This window comes from Heterodontus francisci, chromosome 42 (genome assembly GCF_036365525.1).
Source record: "Heterodontus francisci isolate sHetFra1 chromosome 42, sHetFra1.hap1, whole genome shotgun sequence".
Taxonomy (NCBI): Eukaryota; Metazoa; Chordata; class Chondrichthyes; order Heterodontiformes; family Heterodontidae; genus Heterodontus; species Heterodontus francisci.
Window position 1 is genome coordinate 18,111,405 of NC_090412.1, and position 21,581 is coordinate 18,132,985.

The window sequence follows — 21,581 nt, forward strand, 5'->3', positions numbered from 1 at the left end:
ATCCCCTTATTGAACAATTGGGACTATTTTCTTCAGAACAGAGGGAAGGATGGAGTGATTTGATAGAGATGTTTAAAATTATGAAGGAATGGGATGGTGTAAATAGAAACAGGTTATTTCCAGTGACTCAGGGGTCTAGAATGATGGGACATAGATAAACGATTAAATTCAGGCAATGCATTCCAAAGCATAACTGACCTTACTGCCAGTGGAAACAATTTCTCCCTATCTGCTCCATCAAACACCCTCATGATTTTGAACACCTCTTTTAAATCTCCCCGTTAGCTTATTTGTTCTAAGGAGAACAATCCCAGCTTCTTCAGTCTCTCCACATAATTGAACTCCCTCAACCCTGGCACAATTCTGGTAAATCTCCTCTGCAGCCTCTCCAAAACCGTGACAGCCTTCCTGATGTGTGGTGCCCAGAATTGGACATAATACTCCAGCTGAGATCCAACCAGTGATTATAGAGGTGTTAATCAAATTATTTTTTGTTAATTTGCTTTGAACACCTTCATTAATTAGTTACAAAAAATATTGAAGATGGCGGAAGGAAAGCTATATGGCTGGGCAAGGTGGTTGGAGGCAGGAGATCATGTGACCTCCAGGAATACAACCAACCTGAGTTGGCAACACTCCCAGGCAGTGAGGGTGAAGGTTTTTTCTGCTGGGTGTGTATAAATAACTTAATGAGACAAATTCAAAACTGTTTTTGCTCATAGTTCACCCTGTATGAATGGGTGAAGCATAGCAAACAATGACTGTACTTGTTTAAGGAACTATAAGCTATTGTTAAATAGCTTTCTGAGGTACGAGTTTAAGAACGTACCTTGCTTTCTGGCACACATCACTTGTTCAGGAATTAAGTGGGAGGTCGAGTGCACTTTTGTTTAACTAGCAACATTATTTCTGTCTAAGCACACAGAATAAAACACACCAGGACAACCAATTGACAACTGATTGGCAATAGCTAAAGTCAAGAGGCTAATAGCAACACACAGAAGGAACCAAGAGACCAATTGTCACCCCAGAGTCCTAAGTGCACCCTTGCCCTTCCCCTCTAGAAAGGTCTGACCAGTCTCAGCAGCTCTCCCAATGCCTCAACAACACGGTCGTTCTTCAAGAGTGAGAGCGCTGGATGGCTATTCGACTGCCAGGGGCATCACCATTTGAACCTTCCCCAGCATCCACACCCATGCAATCAGCTGCAGCAAGGTGGGCTGGTCGTTTCCCACCCTTCCAGGGACAATAACTACGGCAGCTACACTGCTTTAAGACATTTACTCACTGAACCACATTGCCCCAGACACAAAATTGGTCCAACAATCATGTTTAGGTTGCTCTAGCACTCAAGCAAAAATCAAAGGCAAAATAAATGCTCGGATTCAGGATGTCAGGATCAAATTGTAGCTGTGACTGTGTATATACCCATGGTTTGTGGAAAAGCATTACAGAAGACAGCAATATCGAAGTAGTGTTACCTGATTTAATCATCACTGGAGCTGTGAAATTTGCTCCATTAACCATTTTCGTTGGACAATTCATGTGAGTACAAATTGAACAATCCCATTATGTGCTCAATTTTTCCAGCTAACGTTACTGACAAGAGGATCTTCATCTCCATACTATCTTACGATCTTAACAGGGTATATTTTTCCTCCATTCACTAATGTTGGGAGTGTAAATTGGGACCCTGCTTCAAGCTCACTTAGCAGTCACACCAGTAAGAAGAGAAACTCATACCCCATTACCTCACCAATAGGACCACTTAGAAAATCAACCAACAACTTGTATTTATATAGTACCTTTCACGTAATAATACTTCTGAAGGCCCTTCACAAGGGCTTTTTAAAGCAAAATTAGACACTGAGGCACATAAGGCTTTATTAGGGCTGATGACCAAAAGCTTAGTCCAAGTAGTAGATTTTAAGGAGCGTCTTAAAGGGAGAGTGAGAGAGGCTGAGCGGTTTTGTGGAGGAAATTCCAGAGCTAAGGGGACAGGCAACTGAAGGCACGGACGCCAATGATGGATCAATTAAAATCAGCATATAATTCAAAATAATTTCACCAACCCTGAGAAGTCATTTGTTTTACTTTACTGACAGGGTGGATGCTGATGGACTAATCGGAAGGAGAGGAGTTCGAATGAGGCATAGACATGTGTACCATGGAGCCTCAAGGACCACATATCAAGTTCAATTCCTTGTCCCCGTTAATCTGCGTGTGTCTCAACTTGCTGATGTGAACAGATCTCGGGGTTTAGATTTAGGGCTATTCTGTCAATGAGGTAAAGCAGCCTTTTCTAAAACCTCCAGGCTCACATAATGTAAACAATACATTTTGTTGCAGATGCTTACCAGACCTGCCATTATCCTCCAAATTGTATCAGTCGACAGAGCTTTACTCACCCATGCTTTTATCTGATGGAGAGTATCTTTGCAGGCTGCACTTCACAAGACAGTTGACTAAGTTGTGCCCTAACCCTTAACCCTGCATGCTGAGAAGTGGCCTCCAGACAAACTCCACCACCATTATGGCGCTGCCAGTGGCAGTCAAGGGCGCTGTAATCCCAATGAACTACAACTCCCTATATCCCTTGTGCATCTTCCCTCCCTCCCTTCTTCCTTCCCCTTTTTCAACATTCAAATCTTTAGCTTATTTTTTTTACACAATGTCTGCAGGCAAAGTCAATGAATTACCTCAGGAATTGAGGTATTTATTTGGAGCTAAACAGACACAGAAATAATGCCACCATCTAAAGAATGCAACCATATTCCCATAGCAACGCTATGTGTGAAGAACAAATTCCAGAAAAGCACATCAGAGCTGAGAAGCTTTTCATTCGAATGAATACACTCATCCTACATGCAGACATATTGTCAAAGGTTTAAATACATGGTAATTTTAAATTCTTATTTACTTCCCAATTTGAACATTGTAACAGAGAACATCATGTAAAATTAAATTGTATGGTGTCCTGTATGATTGAAAAACGTTTTAATTCTGACTTTGCTGTTCAGGCAATGGTTTAAAATTGACATTCTGTAAATAAATTATCAGTAATATCTACAAAGTAAATTTGAGCTTCTACATCCATAGTTTAAGATCTTAAAGGCAGGCTCTGAAAAGCAATGGGATCTATGCAAAGTGGTTGGACACCTTGAAACTAAATGTTCTTTGCTACTAAGGTTAAACACTGTGCTAATTATCAGCAAGGCCCATAGGCCCATGCTGCTTAGCAACCAAGTTAAACAAGGAGTAGAGGAAAAGCTCAGCTGCCGACAGGATTTGCTGTGCATTTGATTTCTTGTGCAAATGTTTGACAGTTCCTTCACCTCCAGAAATTTCACGGGCTGCTGCTCTATATACTTAGAGCTTTAACCGAACAAGACTGATGGTTAATTCTTTCAACTGCTGTCCACTGGGCTCAGCTTACAAACCTCGCTGAAGATGCAATCCATTATTCAAAACAACAGAGATGGAAGGAGCAAATGCAAAAGCAACCATCCCTGAGCACTAACGAAGAAACTGCAGAGTTCTTGTGGTCCCATCCTACGTTCTTTTTGATTTGCTAAAGGAACAGTAGGTAAGGATTGATGCAACCTTGTACTTTTAGAATTTGTAACAGTTTTAAAAGGATCCTCTTCAGCAAAATCACATGAATTAGACTAAATACTTAAGTCGGCTTCTTGCCGCGTCTTTTACTTGTCAAACTACCTTATTATATCGTGTTGTAAGCCAGACTAAGCTAAATTTGATGAATCTCTTCCTGTATTTTCGATGGTAACAATGCAGATGTTAATCAGTGGTTTACTAAACCCTGATTATGATTCCTGCTACAGTATTTTAATCCTTGGGAGTTTTGAGATGTGTGTCCAAATTCAAGAAGTAATTGTTAAGTCCAGACTAGATGCTGACCTGAGAACTACATTCTCTGGGCAGTTAACTTGAGTTAACGTGGCTGAGAATGTGTGAAACCCTTTTCACCTGGATTAGTATGTGAAAATTGCTCATTGATCATTAATATTAATCTACCACCTTTAAGTAAATTATATTTAAAGTCGAATTTTAAATGCACTACCATCGTCCCCAGAGCTTCTCTCAACCTACAGTGTGTTGATTGGCTGGGACTTAACTCTGCACTTGGGAAGGTCTTGCATAGAACGGGTGAATCAGCTGGCCCAGAAATCCAGAGAAATCCAGTGATGCTTCATGTCGGGCAATCCTGGGATGGTTAGACATATATCCCCCTCCTTCCATATTAAACTGAATTGTACAGGAGTGTATTAGAGTAAAGTATTAGCGTGAAGGGCTTCGTTTGCTGACAACTCAACCACTAGGTGGTGCAGTACTGGTACATGCGCGAATGCAATCTCACCGACTGAAACATCACTGCAATGTCTCAGGCAGCTGCCAGTAATACAGATGGCATTGTTCAATTTGACACAAAAAAAGGAAATTAAACCCAAAGCCCCTCAAAGGGTGCAGTCACCACCTCCATTCCCCCCAACAGTACCCTGCTCCCTCCTGCGCCTGTTTGCTCTCCACTTGCTCCCCACCTCATCGCTTCCCCTATCGCTGTGCGCTACCTTCCTCAGCCGCTGACTCTCCGCCTCGCCGCTTCCCCTGCCTCAGCTGCTCACTCCTCGCCATGCCGCCTGGAGAAGTGGTGGGAAGCAAGTGGCTGATGGGCAAGCGTCGAGGCCGGGAGCGAGCAGCGGGGGTGGGGGGGAAGCGGCAAGGTGGGAAGTGAGCAGCCGACGGGGGCAAGTGGCAAGGGGGGATGGAGCGGCAAGTAATCGGGAGCAGGAAACTGAAACTGGCAATTGAGGCAAGGATGGCGAGAGGGTGCGGGGTACTGTTAGGGGAAATGGAAGCGGCACTTGCGGCCTTTGATGGGTGAGACAATGCTTGGACGTTATTACGTCTGATGTCAATGCATGGTAACGTCAGCACGCACATGCCGCATTCATAATGGAAAGCTGGCAAATGTTCAGACGCACTCAGGACATCGGTGATCATTCTGCGCATGCTCTGTGTTGTCAGGAGACACTCCGTTTCTGTTTTTCAGATTTCCAGCATCCACAGTAATTTGTTTTTGTGTCAAAAATATCTCGTTGGCTGTAAAATGTAGTCCTGAGGATGTAAAAGATGCTATATAAATGCAAGTTATTTCTATTAACGTAAGCCTCTTACACTCATTCGTCTACCTACAGGATGCATACTGGACATAATACACATGGTCGATAAATTGTATTCTGCCATGTAATAACCAATCTGTCTTCTTCTCTGTCTCTCTAGATTCCACCCTGTGAGTTGACGGAAAATTGATCCGGTGCATACAACATTTATATAGTGCCTTTAATGTAGTAAAACGATTGGCACCAAGCCAAAGAAGGAGACATTAAGACAAGTGGCCAAACGCTTGATCAAAGAGGTAGGTTTTAAGCAGTGTCTTAAAGAAGAGCGATGGAGGGAGGGGAGAAACAAAGAGCTTTGGGGAGGAAATACCCCTAAAAGAGGTAGTCTTCAGTTAGAGACTGCTGTTAAATCCAGGATAGATACATGGGTTCAGTGTTCGTCCATTGTCAGCAGCAGAAAATGCAATTTCTTTAACTGTAATTACCATGAAAATAATCGAATGTTTGTGATGAACTGAAGTGATGTATTTATCTAGCTTCACCGTCTCTATAAAAATGGTTCTTGCCAGCTAAAGCAGAATAAATTAATTGCAACCTCAGCAAAAATGTATCTCTTGCTCCGTCCAAGATTTTTCATTTTGACTGGATTCATAGCTGATGCTGTTCTGAATAGCTGCGGAATTCAACTTTGTTCCCCATGCCCTGATTTTCTCCCCTCCCCTCCTGATAACTGGTGTTTGGTACCACACTCAGCAGCAGTCCTCCAGCGCCTTGCTGTTTTTAGTGAGCCAGCCTTGAAACTGAAAGGGTGATCAGTGCTCCCGTTGCCTGCTGGGCAAGTGTGCGGCTCCTGCCTTGGATCCTGTGCATTAAAATGAACAGGTGGGAAATGACAGGCTGGGAGACGCACAATTCTGCCGTTCAGTATCTCTGAAATGTGGAATGAACCGACAGGCTGCATACTCTCCACAAGCACTGGGAGCAGCGTGGCAGAAAAGAATAGAAGGATATCATCTTGCCAAGGAAATTGTAGTGTGTGGCATTTACAACATACTTGGACCAAACAGGCTTGATGGAGCAACTAGTCTGTCCTTTATCGCACGTTCTAAGTCCATATTTCATCTCTTCTTCACGAATAAAACTACTGAATGTTTCCTTTGTTATTTGAAAGAACAAACTTACATTTATATAGTGCCTTTCATATGCTTAACGGAATAATTACTTTTGAGATGTTGGTGAGAGGAATTCCTTTGTTCTTCTTCAATTAATGCCATAGTTGTTTTTATGTCCACTCGAGAGGGCAGACGGGGTCTGGGTAAACCTCTCATCTGAAGTCGGCACCACTAATACTCCCTCAGTACTGCACTGACGTACTACCTAGGTTACGTATTCAAGCCCTGAAGAGGGCCTTGAATCTACAACCTTCTGACTCAAGCAAGAGTGCTGCCAGTGATCTATGGCTGACACTTTGGCCTCAGTCCTGTAGCCAATGCATTGCTGCACCATATGTATAAGAGCAAATTTGCCACCAATTTCCATCATCCAATAGCTTGGACCCTTCCATATGGCTGATAATAGCAGTTTCCATAGAATAAAGGTGCAGTTTTGAACACTCTTTAGGGAATCAGGATGACATAATAGACAACAACATAAACCAAAAAGTATGTTCCAACCTTTATAACATGAATTACATTGAATAGAAACAGAGCATTTGGCCTAACCGATTCATGCCAGTTTCTGTGCTTCATGAGTCCCTGCCTACCCTACTTCATCTAATCCCATCAACATATCCTTCAGCCATGATATGACAAGAATAATATGACAGCCTTCATGGTGTCAACACTGTTAGTGCGATCAGTGTGCGAAAGGCAGATATTTGCCCATTTGGTTATGAAGGAGTGCCACAACCGTTGTGTACATTACGACTTTTAACAAAACAAACAGAATCAAATTAAGTGGAAAGCTTGCTGAGGTTTCACCCTGAGGAATTCTGAAGGAAGACGGAAGAAAATCTTCTGAATTGGGTCCCTGAACCATATTTAGGAAGAGAGCTCTGACTGCCATTGAAAACAAATAATTTAAATGCTCTCACTGGCCCTATTCACATGATCCTGTCAAATTCACCTAATCTCTTACTCCATGCTGAATTAATCCTCTTATCACATTATCTCCCTCAAAATTTCATTTACATGTCATTCTTTTTTTTCAGACGGATTGTTTCTTGTCAAATTAATCCTGAAAAGACCTCTGTCTATAGGCCTTGAATCCTTGTCAGCTAAAAAGGTCAACAGAGGGAATTATGAGTCAATTGTATCCCAGTGCTCCATTTCTAGATGCAGCTTCATATCTAGCTGACGGTTCTTGTTGTTCATTTTTGTACTCATCAAGTCATGGAGAATGTTCTACATTTGCACAGTCACAGCATCACGTACTCCTTGGTCAGGTCGAGTGTGGTCTGTGGTAAAGCCCTCTCTCCAGCTGCACTCCAACATCACACCTTAACCTCAGAGGAGAGTACCACCAGTGCTCCAGTGTGACATTGTCCATTTTCACCTCATTACAGAAAGGATGTAATTGCACTACAGAGGGGACAGAGGAGATTTACGAGGATGTTGCCAGGACTGGAAAAATGCGGCTATGAGGAAAGATTGGATGGGCTGGGTTTGTTCTCCTTGGAACAGAGAAGGCTGAGGAGAGATCTGATTGACGTACAAAATGGTGAGGGGCCTGGATAGAGTGGAGGTGAAGGGTCTATTCACCTTAGCAGAGCAGTCAGTGTCAAGGGGGCATAGGTTTAAAGTGATTGGTAGAGAAATTAGAGGGGAGGTGAGGAAAAACCTTTTCACCCAGAGGGTGGTGGGGTCTGGAACTCACTGCCTGAAAGGGTAGTTGAGGCAGAGACCCTCAACTCATTCAAAAGGAGTCTGGATATGCACCTCAAGTGCTATAATCTGCAGGGCTAGAGACCAAATGTTGGAAGTTGGGATTAGAATAGGTGGATCGTTTTTTGGCTGGCACAGACACAATGGGCAAAGTGGCCTCTTTCTGTGCCTTAACTTTCTATCATTCTATGATTCTGTATCTAGTGGTCCCTCCTAGTACTAACTACAGGCAGGGTTGTACACAGAATGAATTGGCTTGAACCTGCTGGAACTGGTTTCCCACCTGACACTTGAATCAGCGAGGAGAAAGTTTCATTTTATCATTCTGGGTTGAGTACAGAGATGGAAGAAGAGTGTGTCAGGTATTCTCTCCATCCCATTTCTCAGCAAGAATCACTTCGAACACAACTTTCTTTGAGGGGTGATGAGGAGAATTGTGCTAGCATTAGATTTTAAAAAATCATAGATCAGTTGACTGGATTAGAAAATGCAGTTACTAATACAATAGGAAAATAATGCTTTGTCCTTCATATCAAACAGGTCTCTCAGTATCTTTCAGTTCTACATGCCATTTGCATTCAACTCATTTTAACTAAACAGTACGGATAGTTTAGTCAAATGAAATAAGAACGAAAAGTGTTACCTGCCTAACTCTTAAACTTTAGTCATTTTAGAACTGGCACTTTTTATTGTAATATGTACAAGACAGCACAAATACTCCTATAACTGCAAAAATACACCTTGCAGCAGCCAAGGGCAAGTATCTTTCCCGTTATAATGCATCAATGCACTTAGTTTGGTCATAATACCTGTCACCATATCACGTGACTGACTTTTTTAATAATGAAATTAAGGTCATTACCCCACTACTACTGAATCAAAAAAAATTACACAAAGCTCACGCAGTTTAGGAAATCCAGGTACGTTGGTGTTATAATTAAAGAAGATTGTGTTTGTCTGTATTATAGTTAGTGATTCAGAGGAAGGTACAGCACAATCCTGGGTGGATGGGTCAAAGGATGTTAATAAACTACCTTTACTCTTCTGATTTGATTCAAAGGCCCAATGGAATCACTGCCTTCTAGTACCTTGACAGGGTCTCTATACATGTGTACACAATGGGATCATTGTTATGACATTTGAAAGATTGCTCCAATGTCATGGAGAGAACACCACATGACAATGAATCACTGGAACTCTTTGTGGTTTAAAATTCCAGTTACTTATTTACTTCTTCTATCATTTTGCTGAACATCTTGACTCTCTGCTGGGCTATAGTTCCATTGTTGTCATTTGCCTTCCGATGCCTCAGTCAAGTCAATATTTATGTAGGACTTGACAGTGAGTGACGTGAGCCTATTCATTCATGGGGGCTTTCCTAGCTGCCCCAGCGTCTACATGTATCCAAACTTTCAAAAGGGAGTGGTGCATAGTTACTTAGTGCAGAACCCTGGTTCATTTTACCCTGGCAATCATAGAGTAAACCAATTGGAGCACTCATATTGATGGCCCAGTGGAGATCAGCTACCTCAGTGCACACTGAAGATCTGAGGATACAAAGTGGGACTTTGCTGGTCTGTACAACTCAACTACACATGACAAGATCTCTCCAGAGCCAAACCTCTAGATAATGTAAGTATTCAAAATTCGTTTTATACTCAGGAAGATGTGATCTCCAGTCTCTATGCTGAATTAGGGACAATCTTCCTCTTTGCCATGCCACTCATTCTGAGCTGTAATTGTTTCCAATATGAGGCAACAGCAACTCAACCCAATCCAAAGGAATCTTTAAATCTCATACAGCATTGGTTTCTTTTAGATGTACAGCTGAGAACCAAACCATTGGAAGATCTTATCCTAAAATATTTCTTTAAATTCACTATTCTGTTGCAAGTTTTCATTGTAAGTTTTAACAGTTTTTCCTGTATCAACTACCGATGCAGTATACACTCACAGCTTAGGGCAACTGTGATTGTCCATGGTATTATGTGCTAACTACCTCGCACAAGGGTGAGAAAAATATAATGTCACTAGCAACATTTGTGATGTTAGATGGTGGCAAATGCTAATATCTGTTACTGACAAGAATCTGAGCTGTTTTAATAGAGGCTGCATTTTTCGATTTTTAGATTTAGAGATACAGCACTGAAACAGGCCCTTCGGCCCACCGAGTCTGTGCCGACCATTAACCACCCATTTATACTAATCCTGCACTAATCCCATATTCCTACCACATCCTCACCTGTCCCTATACTCCCCTACCACCTACCTATACTAGTGGCAATTTATAATGGCCAATTCACCTATCAACCTGCAAGTCTTTTGGCTGTGTGAGGAAACCGGAGCACCCGGAGGAAACCCATGCAGACACAGGGAGAACTTGCAAACTCCACACAGGCAGTATCCAGATTTGAACCCGGGTCGCTGGAGCTGTGAGGCTGCGGTGCTAACCACTGCGCCACCCCTCATTTGCACTGACACTGTTTCTCACTGCATGAAGGTTGCAGTGCAAAAGCAGTCGAAATCCAGACTCAAACATTGAACTACCTGTCGCCAATGGCGACCGTGCTTTCAGCTGCCTAGGTCTAAAGCCTTGGAAATTCCTTGCTAAATCTCTCCACCTCCCTTCTCCTTTAACAGGCTCCTTAAAACCGACCTTTCACCTGTCCTAATACCTCCTTATCTGGTTCGATGTCAAATTTTGACTGATAACATTGCTGTAAAGTGCCTTGGGATGTTAACAATGCTATATAAATGCTAGTTGTTGTTGTAGCAAATTCCAGTTTGCAAGCTAAAATTAACTCACTCTAGCATTCTCTGAGTGGCTTAGAGCCTCCAGCCTAGATTTTCTGATTGGTTGTGCCCAATCAGAGCTTGCAAACCCGAGATGAGCTGCAGTGCCAACATTCAGGTCCTCTGCTCATCCGTAGCCCATGGAAATTTCCACCAGTATTTTCTTCTGCAGCAGATATGTTCCCAGTTAACAGTTTGCCTGCTAGTGCCTTTATTCCATAGTCTCAGTACACCATTTTATATTTAAAAAATGGTAATTTTATAATAAAAACAGAGAATTTTGAAGACACTCACCAGGTCTGGCAGCATCTGTGGAGAGAGAAAGAGAGTTAAGGTTTCAGGTCGATGACCATTCATCTGTTCTCTCTCCACAGGTACTGCCTGACCTGCTGAGTGTTTTCAGCATCTGCAGTTTTTTTGCTTCTGTTCTAATGTTCTAACAGGAATAATCTCATAATATATTAAGAGAAATGTGCGTCTGATTTAAATGGCAACACAGCATTAGTACGGTAGCAAAAGCAGCTAAGGGGTTAAAAAAGCACCTTCAATGTATCAAGGCACAATCACAGTACCAGCTGGACAAACTACAAGGAAGGACGGAAGGAGGGAGAGGAGGAGGAGGAGGATGAGGAAGGAGGAGGGTGATAGGGAGTGAGGAGAGGAGGAGGGAGAAGATTGGAGGACGCAGCTGGGGAGGGAGGAGGGAGTGACTTGAAGGAACTGTTAGAAAGAGGAATACATAAAAAAGGAAAGTAAATCTCAACATTAGATCGACAAACAAGATTGGATAAACAGAAGCAACTGAGTGGAAGAAAAGACAGAGAAGCAGACAAAGGAGGATAAATAATAAAATCCACCAGTGAAGAGTTCCTTTGTTACAAAAAGGGCAGAGGAAGAAAACAAAGTAAAAATAAACAAACGTTTACAATGAAGGTGAGAAAGTAAGGAGAATCCAGAGATAAGTGAAAAGGAAAAGAATCACATGGGGAACAAGTTGTGGTATTAAGGGCTAAATACTCTTGGAAATAGATAATCAAAAGATGATAGAGAACTCTTATCCAAGAAAACTACATTTGCAAGTAGAAGGACTAACAGAAAGAACAGATTGCCGTTGAACTGAAAACCCCATAGGAAACGTGGACTGAGAGGATAGGAAAAATTCAGAGATCAAACCAATTCATTTAAAAATTGCCAGTTACTGAGAGTGAAATAGAGAGTAAAGAAATCAAGTTTTGAGTTAATGAAGAATTGTTCTGGAGAACCCAGGTTACTTTAGTTAGAATATTCAGCCACCTAGTGGGCACAATTTTCAAGCAGGCAAGTTCCTTTATAATAACAACACTCGAGGTTTGGAAATCCTCTGTACATTCTTTTTAATGCAGTGCCTAATACATTTGCTGCAAATTGTGGCACACTCTGACATGACTGCATTAACCAGAATACTAAAAGCAGTACATGAGGAGTTCAAACCCCTGAGAGATTAACTTCCTGAAATCTTCGCATGGACAAGGACGTCTATGCTACATCCTCTGAGAGTCCAGAACAAGGGGAATAACCTTAAAATTAGAGCTAGGTCGTTCAGGGGTGATGTCAGGAAGCACTTCTTCACACAAAGGGTAGTGGAAATCTGGAACTCTATCCCCCAAAAAAGCAGTTCAGGCTGGTGAACGCGGGGGCGGGGGGGGGGGGGGGGGGGGGGGGCAGGGGTTCAATTAAAAATTTCAAGACTGAAATGGATAGACCTTTTTGTTAGGTATGGGTATTAAGGGATTTGGAGCAAAGATGGTCAAATGGAATTAAGGTATAGATCTAATTGAATGGCAGAACAGGGTCGAGGGGCTGAATGGCCTATGCCTATCCAAGTTCCTATCCTTGAGACAGTTGTATGGTGCACTGGGGGGTTGTACTAAAAGGTAACAGTTCTGTTCAGCTTGTCTTCTCATATTGCTAGTGACGGCCCTATAGCCATTAGCAGTTCAATGGACAAGCAAAGAATGGCAGGTGTATAGATGAAAAAAATTGTAAAATAACAGATAGTAAAAGGATAAATAAACTAAAACCTACAAAAAAAGAGGAAATGAAGAAAAAGTGATCAGCCAGGCCAGCAGTGAAGTTTTCACCCATTTTGTTGTTTGTAATTGTTAAAAAGAAGTATATGTCAGGATATTACACTTTAATTCTCCGTCCCTCTCCTACTCTGACCTCTATGTCCTTCGGCTCCTACACTGTTCCAATGAAACTCAGCACAAGTTCAAAGAGCTGCATCTTTCTATTAGTCACTTTGCAGCCTTCTGGCATTGAGTTTGACATTTTCTTTAAGATAGAAAGTGCTGGGAACAGAGAACGCCTGCACCAGTCACTGGAGGTGGAGGAGGTGTGGACTGGTCCTTGGGGTAGGGATCCCCTTTCAGTACACAGCCAGCAGGGTGGTCCGCACCCCTGGGGTCTATCCGCCTTTCTTCCATCACCTTCCCAGGCCATGGGAACTTTCTTCTCTTTGCCAGATTGTCCATGTTTCGCCTCCCTTTGTTATGATGCTGTCACCATTTACACCTCCCCTAGACCCATCTTTTGCCTTACACCATCATCCCTTTAATCACTAAAATAAAAGCAAAATACTGCGGCTGCTGGAAATCTGATATAAAAACAAGAAATGCTGGAAATACTCAGCAGGTCTGGCAGCATCTGTGGAGAGAGAAGCAGAGTTAACGTTTCAGGTCAGTGACCCTTCTTCAGAACTGGCAAATATTAGAAATTTCTAATATCTGCCAGTTCAGATGAAGGGTCACTGACCTGAAACGTTAACTCTGCTTCTCTCTTCATAGATGCTGCCAGACCTGCTGAATATTTCCAGCATTTCTTGTTTTTATCCCTTTAATCACTCCTGCTCTCCACCCCATCATAGACCCCTCCCTTTTGTTCTTTCCCTGCCTCTGCACTTGTTTAAAAGCTGTTCACCTCAAACGTCTTCCAGTTCTGAGGAAAGGTCACTGACCTGAAATCTGACGACCTGTTAACTCTCCATTGACACTGCCTGACCTCCTGAGTGTTTCCAGCACTTTCACTGTCATAGATGAGAAACACAACTGCTGCAAGTTGAAGCATTTTCAGTCTAAATGCACGGCTCAAAACTTTCTTTTTAAAATGATCAGCCCAAGAGTGAGGAAATCACTGAAGGTGCTGCTACTCTAAAAGTTAAAAGATCAATTTTGCTCATGCTTTCTAATTTAAATCTCATTTAGGATTAACAGTCACTCCTAGAGTTAGTGCCCAATGTACAGTTAATCACAGTATAAAAAAACTCCTTCTGGCACCCACGAACTTTCCGCAATTCCCAGTTTTTGATTCACCTCAACAGAAGCAAGCGAATAACAACAAAAATCGCACGGTTACAGGTCAGATAGCAGCACTGTTTGCTTCAGTGCTTTCTCCAGTGGATGTAAAAGATCCTATGGCACTATTTCGAAGAAGATCAAGAAAGTTCTCCCCAGTGTCCTGGACAATATTTATCTCTCAAGCAACATCACTGAAAACAGATTATCTAGTCGTTATTTCTTTGCTGTTAGTGGAAACTGACTTCTACGGTCCCTAGTTCCAACAGTGAACAGACTTCAAAAGTACCTCCTTGGCTGCAAAGCACTTGGTAACTTCCTGAGGTTGTGAAAGGCGCTATATAAATGCAAGTTCTTTCTTTGTTTCTTTAGTTTACCTCTAGGAGATAACATAGTAGTAAAGGTATAACTTGGGTCTCCTAGTTTTAAACCAGGATCATACCATGACAAGCACGGAGCAACAGTCTGAACAGTGTAACTCGAGCCCCCGTTTCAAACAAGTTTTCAGCGTTGTGTCTGCATATTAAAAGCAGCAAGTGTGCTTTTGACGGATTTTTATGGATGGATAAAGTGGACCTATTATGTTTTTTTTTGTTCTTTTTCTCTCCCCGTTCTAAGCTAGATAATTGAAATTAGCTGAATGCATTAGTTATTATCTTACATTCCCCTGCACATGGTTGAATATGATTAATGAGTAGCCAAAGTCCCTGAAGGGCTTGTAATGAAGCCTTTTTAATGGAAAGGTGTGTACGAGAGAAACCCATATTGCTTCCCAAACAATCATTCATCACCACCGTGATCCTGGCTTAGCACAATTAAGTGCTGTCGTGTGAAAGCCAGCCACAGAGTAGCGAGCTGGAACCTCCTCCAGTTCCCAGTGGCTCTCAGATAACTTATGGTCATTTATTTTCGCTAAATCATATTAAAAGGTGTTAGGCGACACATACTTTAAGCGTGCAAGTCCATTATTTGGGGGGGTGGGGGGGAGGAGGTGGGGAGGGTGATTAAAATATGAAATTCCTCTCCTCTAGCTAAAGGGAATACAATGTTCAATTTTGTTTATAGCTGTATGCTACATGGTGTTCCCATTTAAGTCTCTGGCCATCAGAAAAAAAACAATGGGAGCTATTGTGCAGGTGAGTAGGGAGGGATTGCACTGTAGCAAGTGACACGACAGAAGAAACTCCTTTACCCAGAGAGTGGTTAGAATGTGGAACATGCTACCACAGGGAGTAGTTGGGGTGAACAACATAGATGCAATTAAGGTGAAGATAGATAAGGAGATAAGGGAGAGAGGAATAGAAGGATAAGTTGATGAGGTTAGGTGAAAGAAGGTTGGAGGCTCGTGTGCAGCATGAACCTGTTGGGCTGAATGGCCTGTTTCAGTACTGTAAATACTTTATAATAATGTGTACTTTATAATACTACAGTGACCATTTGCAGTGTTGTTGCCAATGGGTGGATGCTGTGAAATAATTAAAGAGCATCTCTACATATTATTTAAAAATCTATGTTCCAACAATTTGCTCCAAAATTCAATTGGGTGCTCCACTACTGTGCTGTGAAGAGCCTAGTTTATTGCTTCTTTGGGTCGGTGCAGGGAAGGGGGGCATGTGGGGAGAAGGGAAAACAGACAGACTATTGTATCCCCTTCATGCAATGCATTCCAAGTGGGATTACATAATTGTAACCAATTTGCATAGCCTATACAGCAGGAAGGAGATGTATTGATGGTCAAAGATGCACAATCTGCAGGCTAGATTTTCCCATCCCATAGGGTGGACTTAAGCAGAAGAAACTGTTTTGCAGCATTAATTTTCACAGGAGAACCTGAAGTCATAATAACTCCTGCACACAGACTGTTAATGCAAAAAATGAATTTTCTATTTGGTGGAATATATGGTACAAACAGAAGGACGATTTGTTGTGTAAGGCGGAAGGATACTTGTTGACCTGTGTGAGATGGCTGGTGTCCAACCCTATCAGAATTTAGCTCAGGTTCACAGGTGGCCTTCTGAAGCCGAGAGAGAGCAGGGCAAGGTCACGTGGATGTCTCACTGGAATATTAATCCCCCAATCAACATCACTATATACAAATTATCTGGCCATTATCACATTGCTGTTTGTGGGTCCTGGCCTTGTGAAAATTGTTTGCCACATTTCCTACATTAGAACAGTGACGACACATCAACAAAAAAATACTTACTTGGCTGTAAAGCACTTTGGGATGTCCCAAGGATGTGAAAGGCGTTATATAAATGCAAGTTATTTATTTCTTCTTTCCTTTAATTTCCAAAGCTACTTGGATCTTCTGTGACACTTCTCAAAGAAATCTAAGAGTTGTTTTTCTTTATCTGAAGAAGGTGGGTTAAGCCAGCATTACTTTGCCAAGTCAGGCGTGCACAAAACAGAACTACTGGCTACAAAAAGTGCAGTTTTACGTGGCTCCAACTGTCCCATAGGGTCAATGAACCACTGAGCAAAGGTCAGCAAATGTGTTAGCTTCCATCACCAGTCTGCTCATCTACATGATCTCAACAGGAACAATGGCAGGGTCTTCTAATAGACCTCAGTAGGGATGGTGTTGCTAGTCCTGATTATGATCCAGGAATGCCTCCTGGAGTCTCTGGGCAGGTAATGGATGAGGACAGAATGGGGCTTTGTAGTGAAGTCGCCTGTGAAAATAAAAGGACTTTGCTGCCCCAGTCTAGCTCACATTGGACAATGTAGAGTTTGTGTAGTCTCACAGTTTTGCTCTTACTTTATTCATTTTATATAATGCCTTTCATGACTACAGGCCACCCCAAAGCGATTTACAGCCAATGAAGTACTTCAGAAGCGTAATCACTGTTGTACTGTAGGAAATGCAGCAGCCAATTTGCACACAGCAAGTTCCCACAAACAGCAATGTAATTATGACCAGATAATCTGTTTGCGTGATGTTGACCGAGGGATTAATATTGGCCAGGGCACTGGGGATAACTTCCCCGGTCTTCTTCAAAATAGTGCCATGAGAGTTTTACATCCACCTGACAGGACAGATGGGGCATCGCTTTAACGTCTCATCCCGAAAGACGGCACCTCCACTAGTGCGTTGCTCCCTCAGTACTGCACTGGAGTGCCAGCCTGGATTTTTGTGCTCAAGTCCTGGAGTGGGACGCGAATGCACGACCTTGCGACTCAGAGGCCAACTGAATTGCGGCTGACACCACATTTGAGGTAAAATATCTAGCTGACACAGAGGGCTAAATTTTATATTGGTGACAGGAGTCCCTGCGAAAGGCCGGAAGGCGGCGTGGGGGGTGAGGGTGACCCTGCCTTGTCCCTCCATTGGACCTCCAGTTGAATTCAACACCTGAGTTGGGGATGCTGTCCTTTTAAGTGACAGAAACTCGCCCTTAGAGCTGCCGGCCAATTGGAGGGCTGGCAGCTCAGCAGTACCAGTGGCGCCACCAGGAGTGGGTGGCCACTGTTGGTGCTGCATGAGGCTGGGAGCAGCACCAACGGAGGAGACCCAAGGACCAAGGTAAGTGGGCTCAGGGTTCCCAGGGCCCGTTAGTCAGGCCCCGCCCGGCATGGGGGTGGGGGTGTGGTTGGTGAGGACGGGAAGGTGGGCTTGGTGCTGGAGCAGCCATCGCCGCCAGGGGGGGCTCTCCATGGGACATGCATTGCCACAGAGGAGTGAACCCCTTCCCAACACAAGCTCACTAGGAGGCCGCCAGGTCTCACCTGGCCATGTCTCCACGCGGCGGCAGACTCCTCCAACATTGACTGAATGCCAGCGGAGGCGGGAGGTGGCGCTCAAGTGGCTGTTAATGGACGCTTAGTGTTGTCACTGAGTCGCCATTCTTGTTTCGGTTGAAATATAAAGCACGTTAATGCATGCTTTGCAGTCCTGATGATAATAAGCGGAGCAAAATTGGTCATTTCTAGGCCTATACAAAGGAAATTTTTCATGAGTGAAGAAAAATTATGTAATAATTAAATATCAATGAAGCCGAAGCTAGATAAGTACATGAGGGAGAAAGGAATTGAAGGATGTGCTGGTAGGGTGAGACGAAGAGGGGTGGAAGGAGACAAGGTGTTGAGCCAACATAGACCAGGTAGGCCGAAACGCCTGTTTCTGTGCTGTAAATACTAGATAGTTATTTGCTTCCGTGATCATCAAGGGCAGTGTTTGATTTTTTTTTTTGTTGCTCTCTCTTTTTGAACAAATAGGAAAATGCCGAGAAGGAAAGGACTCACCCAGGGTAGAAAGATCACCCTTAAAATAGCAAAAAAATCCATGAAAATCACAGTTGATGGGAAGCGCAGGTTAGACTTAAGCAACATGGGCATAGCGGCCTTTCCCAGGTGTATTCTGAAGTTGACTGATATTGAGGAAATCGACCTGAGCAGAAACATGATCAAAAAAATTCCAGAATTTATCAACAAATTCCCAAAGCTGCGCTATCTTGACTTCCACACAAACAAGATAGAGAGAATCCCGGAGACGCTTTGTCAGTTGGAGTTGCTCTACTACCTCGATCTGTCCAATAACAAGCTCACTACAGATGGATTGCCCGTGGAACTTACACAGCTGAAAAATCTACGCGTCCTGAACCTTGGGCTGAATTCTGTGGAAATGATTCCGACGACAATTGGCACTTTAAAGGAACTCAAGGAATTGGGGCTGTTTGATAATCGGATCACGTACATGCCGGAGAAAATCACCAAGCTCCCGAAACTGAAGAATCTGAATGTGAGGCGGAACCCTTTCACCACCCCACAGGTACCTGTCGAGCCAATAGACACCATTGATCGCATCGAGAATCTTTTCCTTGCCAGGAGGGACATGCTGTGCCGCCCCTGTCTCAAGAAATGTCTGCGAGAGAGGGAAAAATGGAGCAAGGTGATGCATATTGCTGAGCTGGAGGAGGAGCCTGATTTTACAGGTCTCATAACGCCCAATTCGGTTGCTAAACAAGATGAGGCATCTTGGAGAATTAATGATTAAAGGTTTATCAACTGAATGAATCTCCGCTTTCAGCCTAAAAACAGCTGAACAAGAACAAAATAAAACTATCTCCATTGCTCAGTGTTTCAGGACTCGCTACTCCTGCGGATTTTGTGCTAATTTTTTTTCAGCTCCTTCACATTATTCCCAAGACAAAAAAGTGGAGGGCCTTGTATTAAAATTGTGAATGTTGCTCAGCATCAAGTTGATAGGAGCAGGAGGAGGCCATTCAGCCCCTCCATTCTGTTCTGCCATTCAATGAGGTCATGGTTGATCTGTGTCTTAACTCCATTCAACTGCCCTTGGCTCCATATTCTTTTATACCCTTGGCTAGCAAATATCTTAACCTCAGATTTAAAATTATCGATTGACTTAGCATCTACTGCTTTTTGTGGGAGAGGGTTCCACACTTCTAACACCCTTTGTGCAAAGAAAAGTTTCCTAAATTTTCTCCTGATATCTCTTGTCCTGAATCCCTCACCAGCGGAAAGGGTTTCTATCTACCCCATCAATTCCTTTCAAAATACTAAATACTGCAATCAAATCACCCCTTAGCCTTCTATATTGCCGAGATTGCAAGCCTAGTTTATACAATCTCACCTCATAATCTAACCCTTGGTCACATTCTGGAGAATCTGTGCTGCAAATAGGCATCGACTGGAGAAACTAGGATTACTCTGGTGCGGATATTCCCTGCTTAGTGCCTGGTATCCACTTGCCACCTCTCATTGGCTTGTACCCCATTTGCTTCAGGAGGTTTGCCTCTAACAGCACTGTTGCGATTGGAGACACCCATGTCAGGTAGACAAAAGATCAAAATGCTCTCAGAGGCATCTTCAAAGGGTTGCACCATCCACATAACTGAAACAATACGAGCAAAACGTTCTTATGTAGCATAAAATGGAGGAAAAATTGTATGTGGGCAGAGATGCTGAACAATCGCATTTGCTGATTATTGTACAACACTCTCAATGTTCAGGTCTACTAAAGTAAATGCAACTGAACATTGGGCGAGGTGTATAGTTGGATATCAATGTGATACAATCAGTTTTATGGCCACACCCATATCCAATTCCACCCCCATCAATCCCATCATGCCAAGTCCTTGACCTATAACCCTGCTCACTAACCTGGATGAAACAATGTACTCACCCTGTTGTGGAATCAAACTTCACAATGGTTTCGTAAAGTTTATACATGTGGATGTACTCTTTTACAAAAATAAATCATAGATGTGAAGATACAATTTTCATATTTAATTGAAAATGTTAATCATTGAAAAGGACAAAGTCTCAAACTTAGAGAATCATAAAATCATTCAGCACAGGAGGAGATTTTCTGGCCATCGTCGCTCTGCTGACTTTTTGAAAGACCTATCCAACTAGTCGCATTCCCTTGCCCTGCAAGTTTCCAATGCCCCAAAGACTTGCATACATAGATCTCTCTGTTCCTGCACCCACTTTAAAATTGTACTATTTATGTTTATATTGCCTCTCCTCATTCTTCTTACCAAGATGTACTACTTCACACTTTGCTGCAGTAAATTTCATCTGCCACTTATCTGCCCATTCTGCTAGCCTATCTATGTCCTGTCACATCATCCTCACTGTTTGCAACTCCTCCAAGTTTGGTATCATTGGCCGTTCTGCTGAAAGGTCACACAGACCTGAAACATTAACTCTGTTTTTCTCTCCACAGATGCTGCCTGACCTGCTGAGTATTTCCAGCATTTTTGTTTCAGATTTCCACTATCTGCAGTATTTTGCATTTCTATTATGTGATACTTTCTCAAACAATTTTTGAAAGTCCATATACACATCAACAGCACTACCTTTATCCACCCTCTGTGTTGTTTGCGTTCGTCTTGGACTTATGAATACTTTTTAGTCACTGCATGTCTTTGACTACAAGGTTCAACTAGATTGTTCCCTATCACATAGCTGGAGATTCAAATAGATTACCAATCATTTTGTATTAAGATTCAGATTGTTATCATTTCTGACCTTTCCTCTGCAAGTTCTTACTGAAGTAATACCTTCTGTTGCTAACCACCAATATTATCATTTACAAGTATTACAATCCTATATATAGCATTACAATCATATGTTTGAAGATATAAAACACTATGTGTTCCTGTCTCAGGAACTTCCATGTTACTCTTTTCTGAAGCCTCTTTAATATATCAACATCCATTTCAAGGTGAAACATCCAAACCTACACCGGATATTACAAATGGATCCTAACCAGCAATCTATTCAAGGTTACAATTACTTGTTTCAACTTACAGCCAAACGGCCCTGAGGTGTAGCCCAGTAAGTACATGATTAGTCTCGTCGGTAGCAGCTTCACATTGATTGGATATTTTCAAGGAATGGTCCATAATCAAGTAAAAAAAACAATTTCCTTTTCCACCTTTGCTAATGGTTTCACAATGTCC

The 21,581-nt window shown here is 42.6% G+C and overlaps 2 protein-coding genes across 5 annotated transcripts in view; one reads left to right on the top strand and one right to left on the bottom strand.

Moving 5' to 3' along the window:
• wdfy4 (WDFY family member 4) overlaps positions 1-21,581 on the bottom strand; it is a 235,402-nt gene that overhangs the window by 67,509 nt on the left and 146,312 nt on the right. The gene's annotated exons all lie outside the window — the stretch shown is intronic.
• On the top strand, positions 3,248-20,322 carry LOC137355490 (leucine-rich repeat-containing protein 18-like). 2 transcript variants are annotated; one of them, XM_068020686.1, is made up of 3 exons: positions 3,248-3,586; positions 5,302-5,437; positions 18,367-20,322. In XM_068020686.1, the coding sequence occupies exon 3, from the start codon at positions 18,371-18,373 to the stop codon at positions 19,142-19,144; it is 774 nt and encodes a 257-aa protein (XP_067876787.1). In that variant the 5' UTR covers positions 3,248-3,586; positions 5,302-5,437; positions 18,367-18,370; the 3' UTR covers positions 19,145-20,322. The 2 variants fall into 2 exon arrangements, with proteins under 2 accessions (XP_067876787.1, XP_067876786.1); XM_068020685.1 differs by lacking the exons at positions 3,248-3,586; positions 5,302-5,437 and adding an exon at positions 9,330-9,655.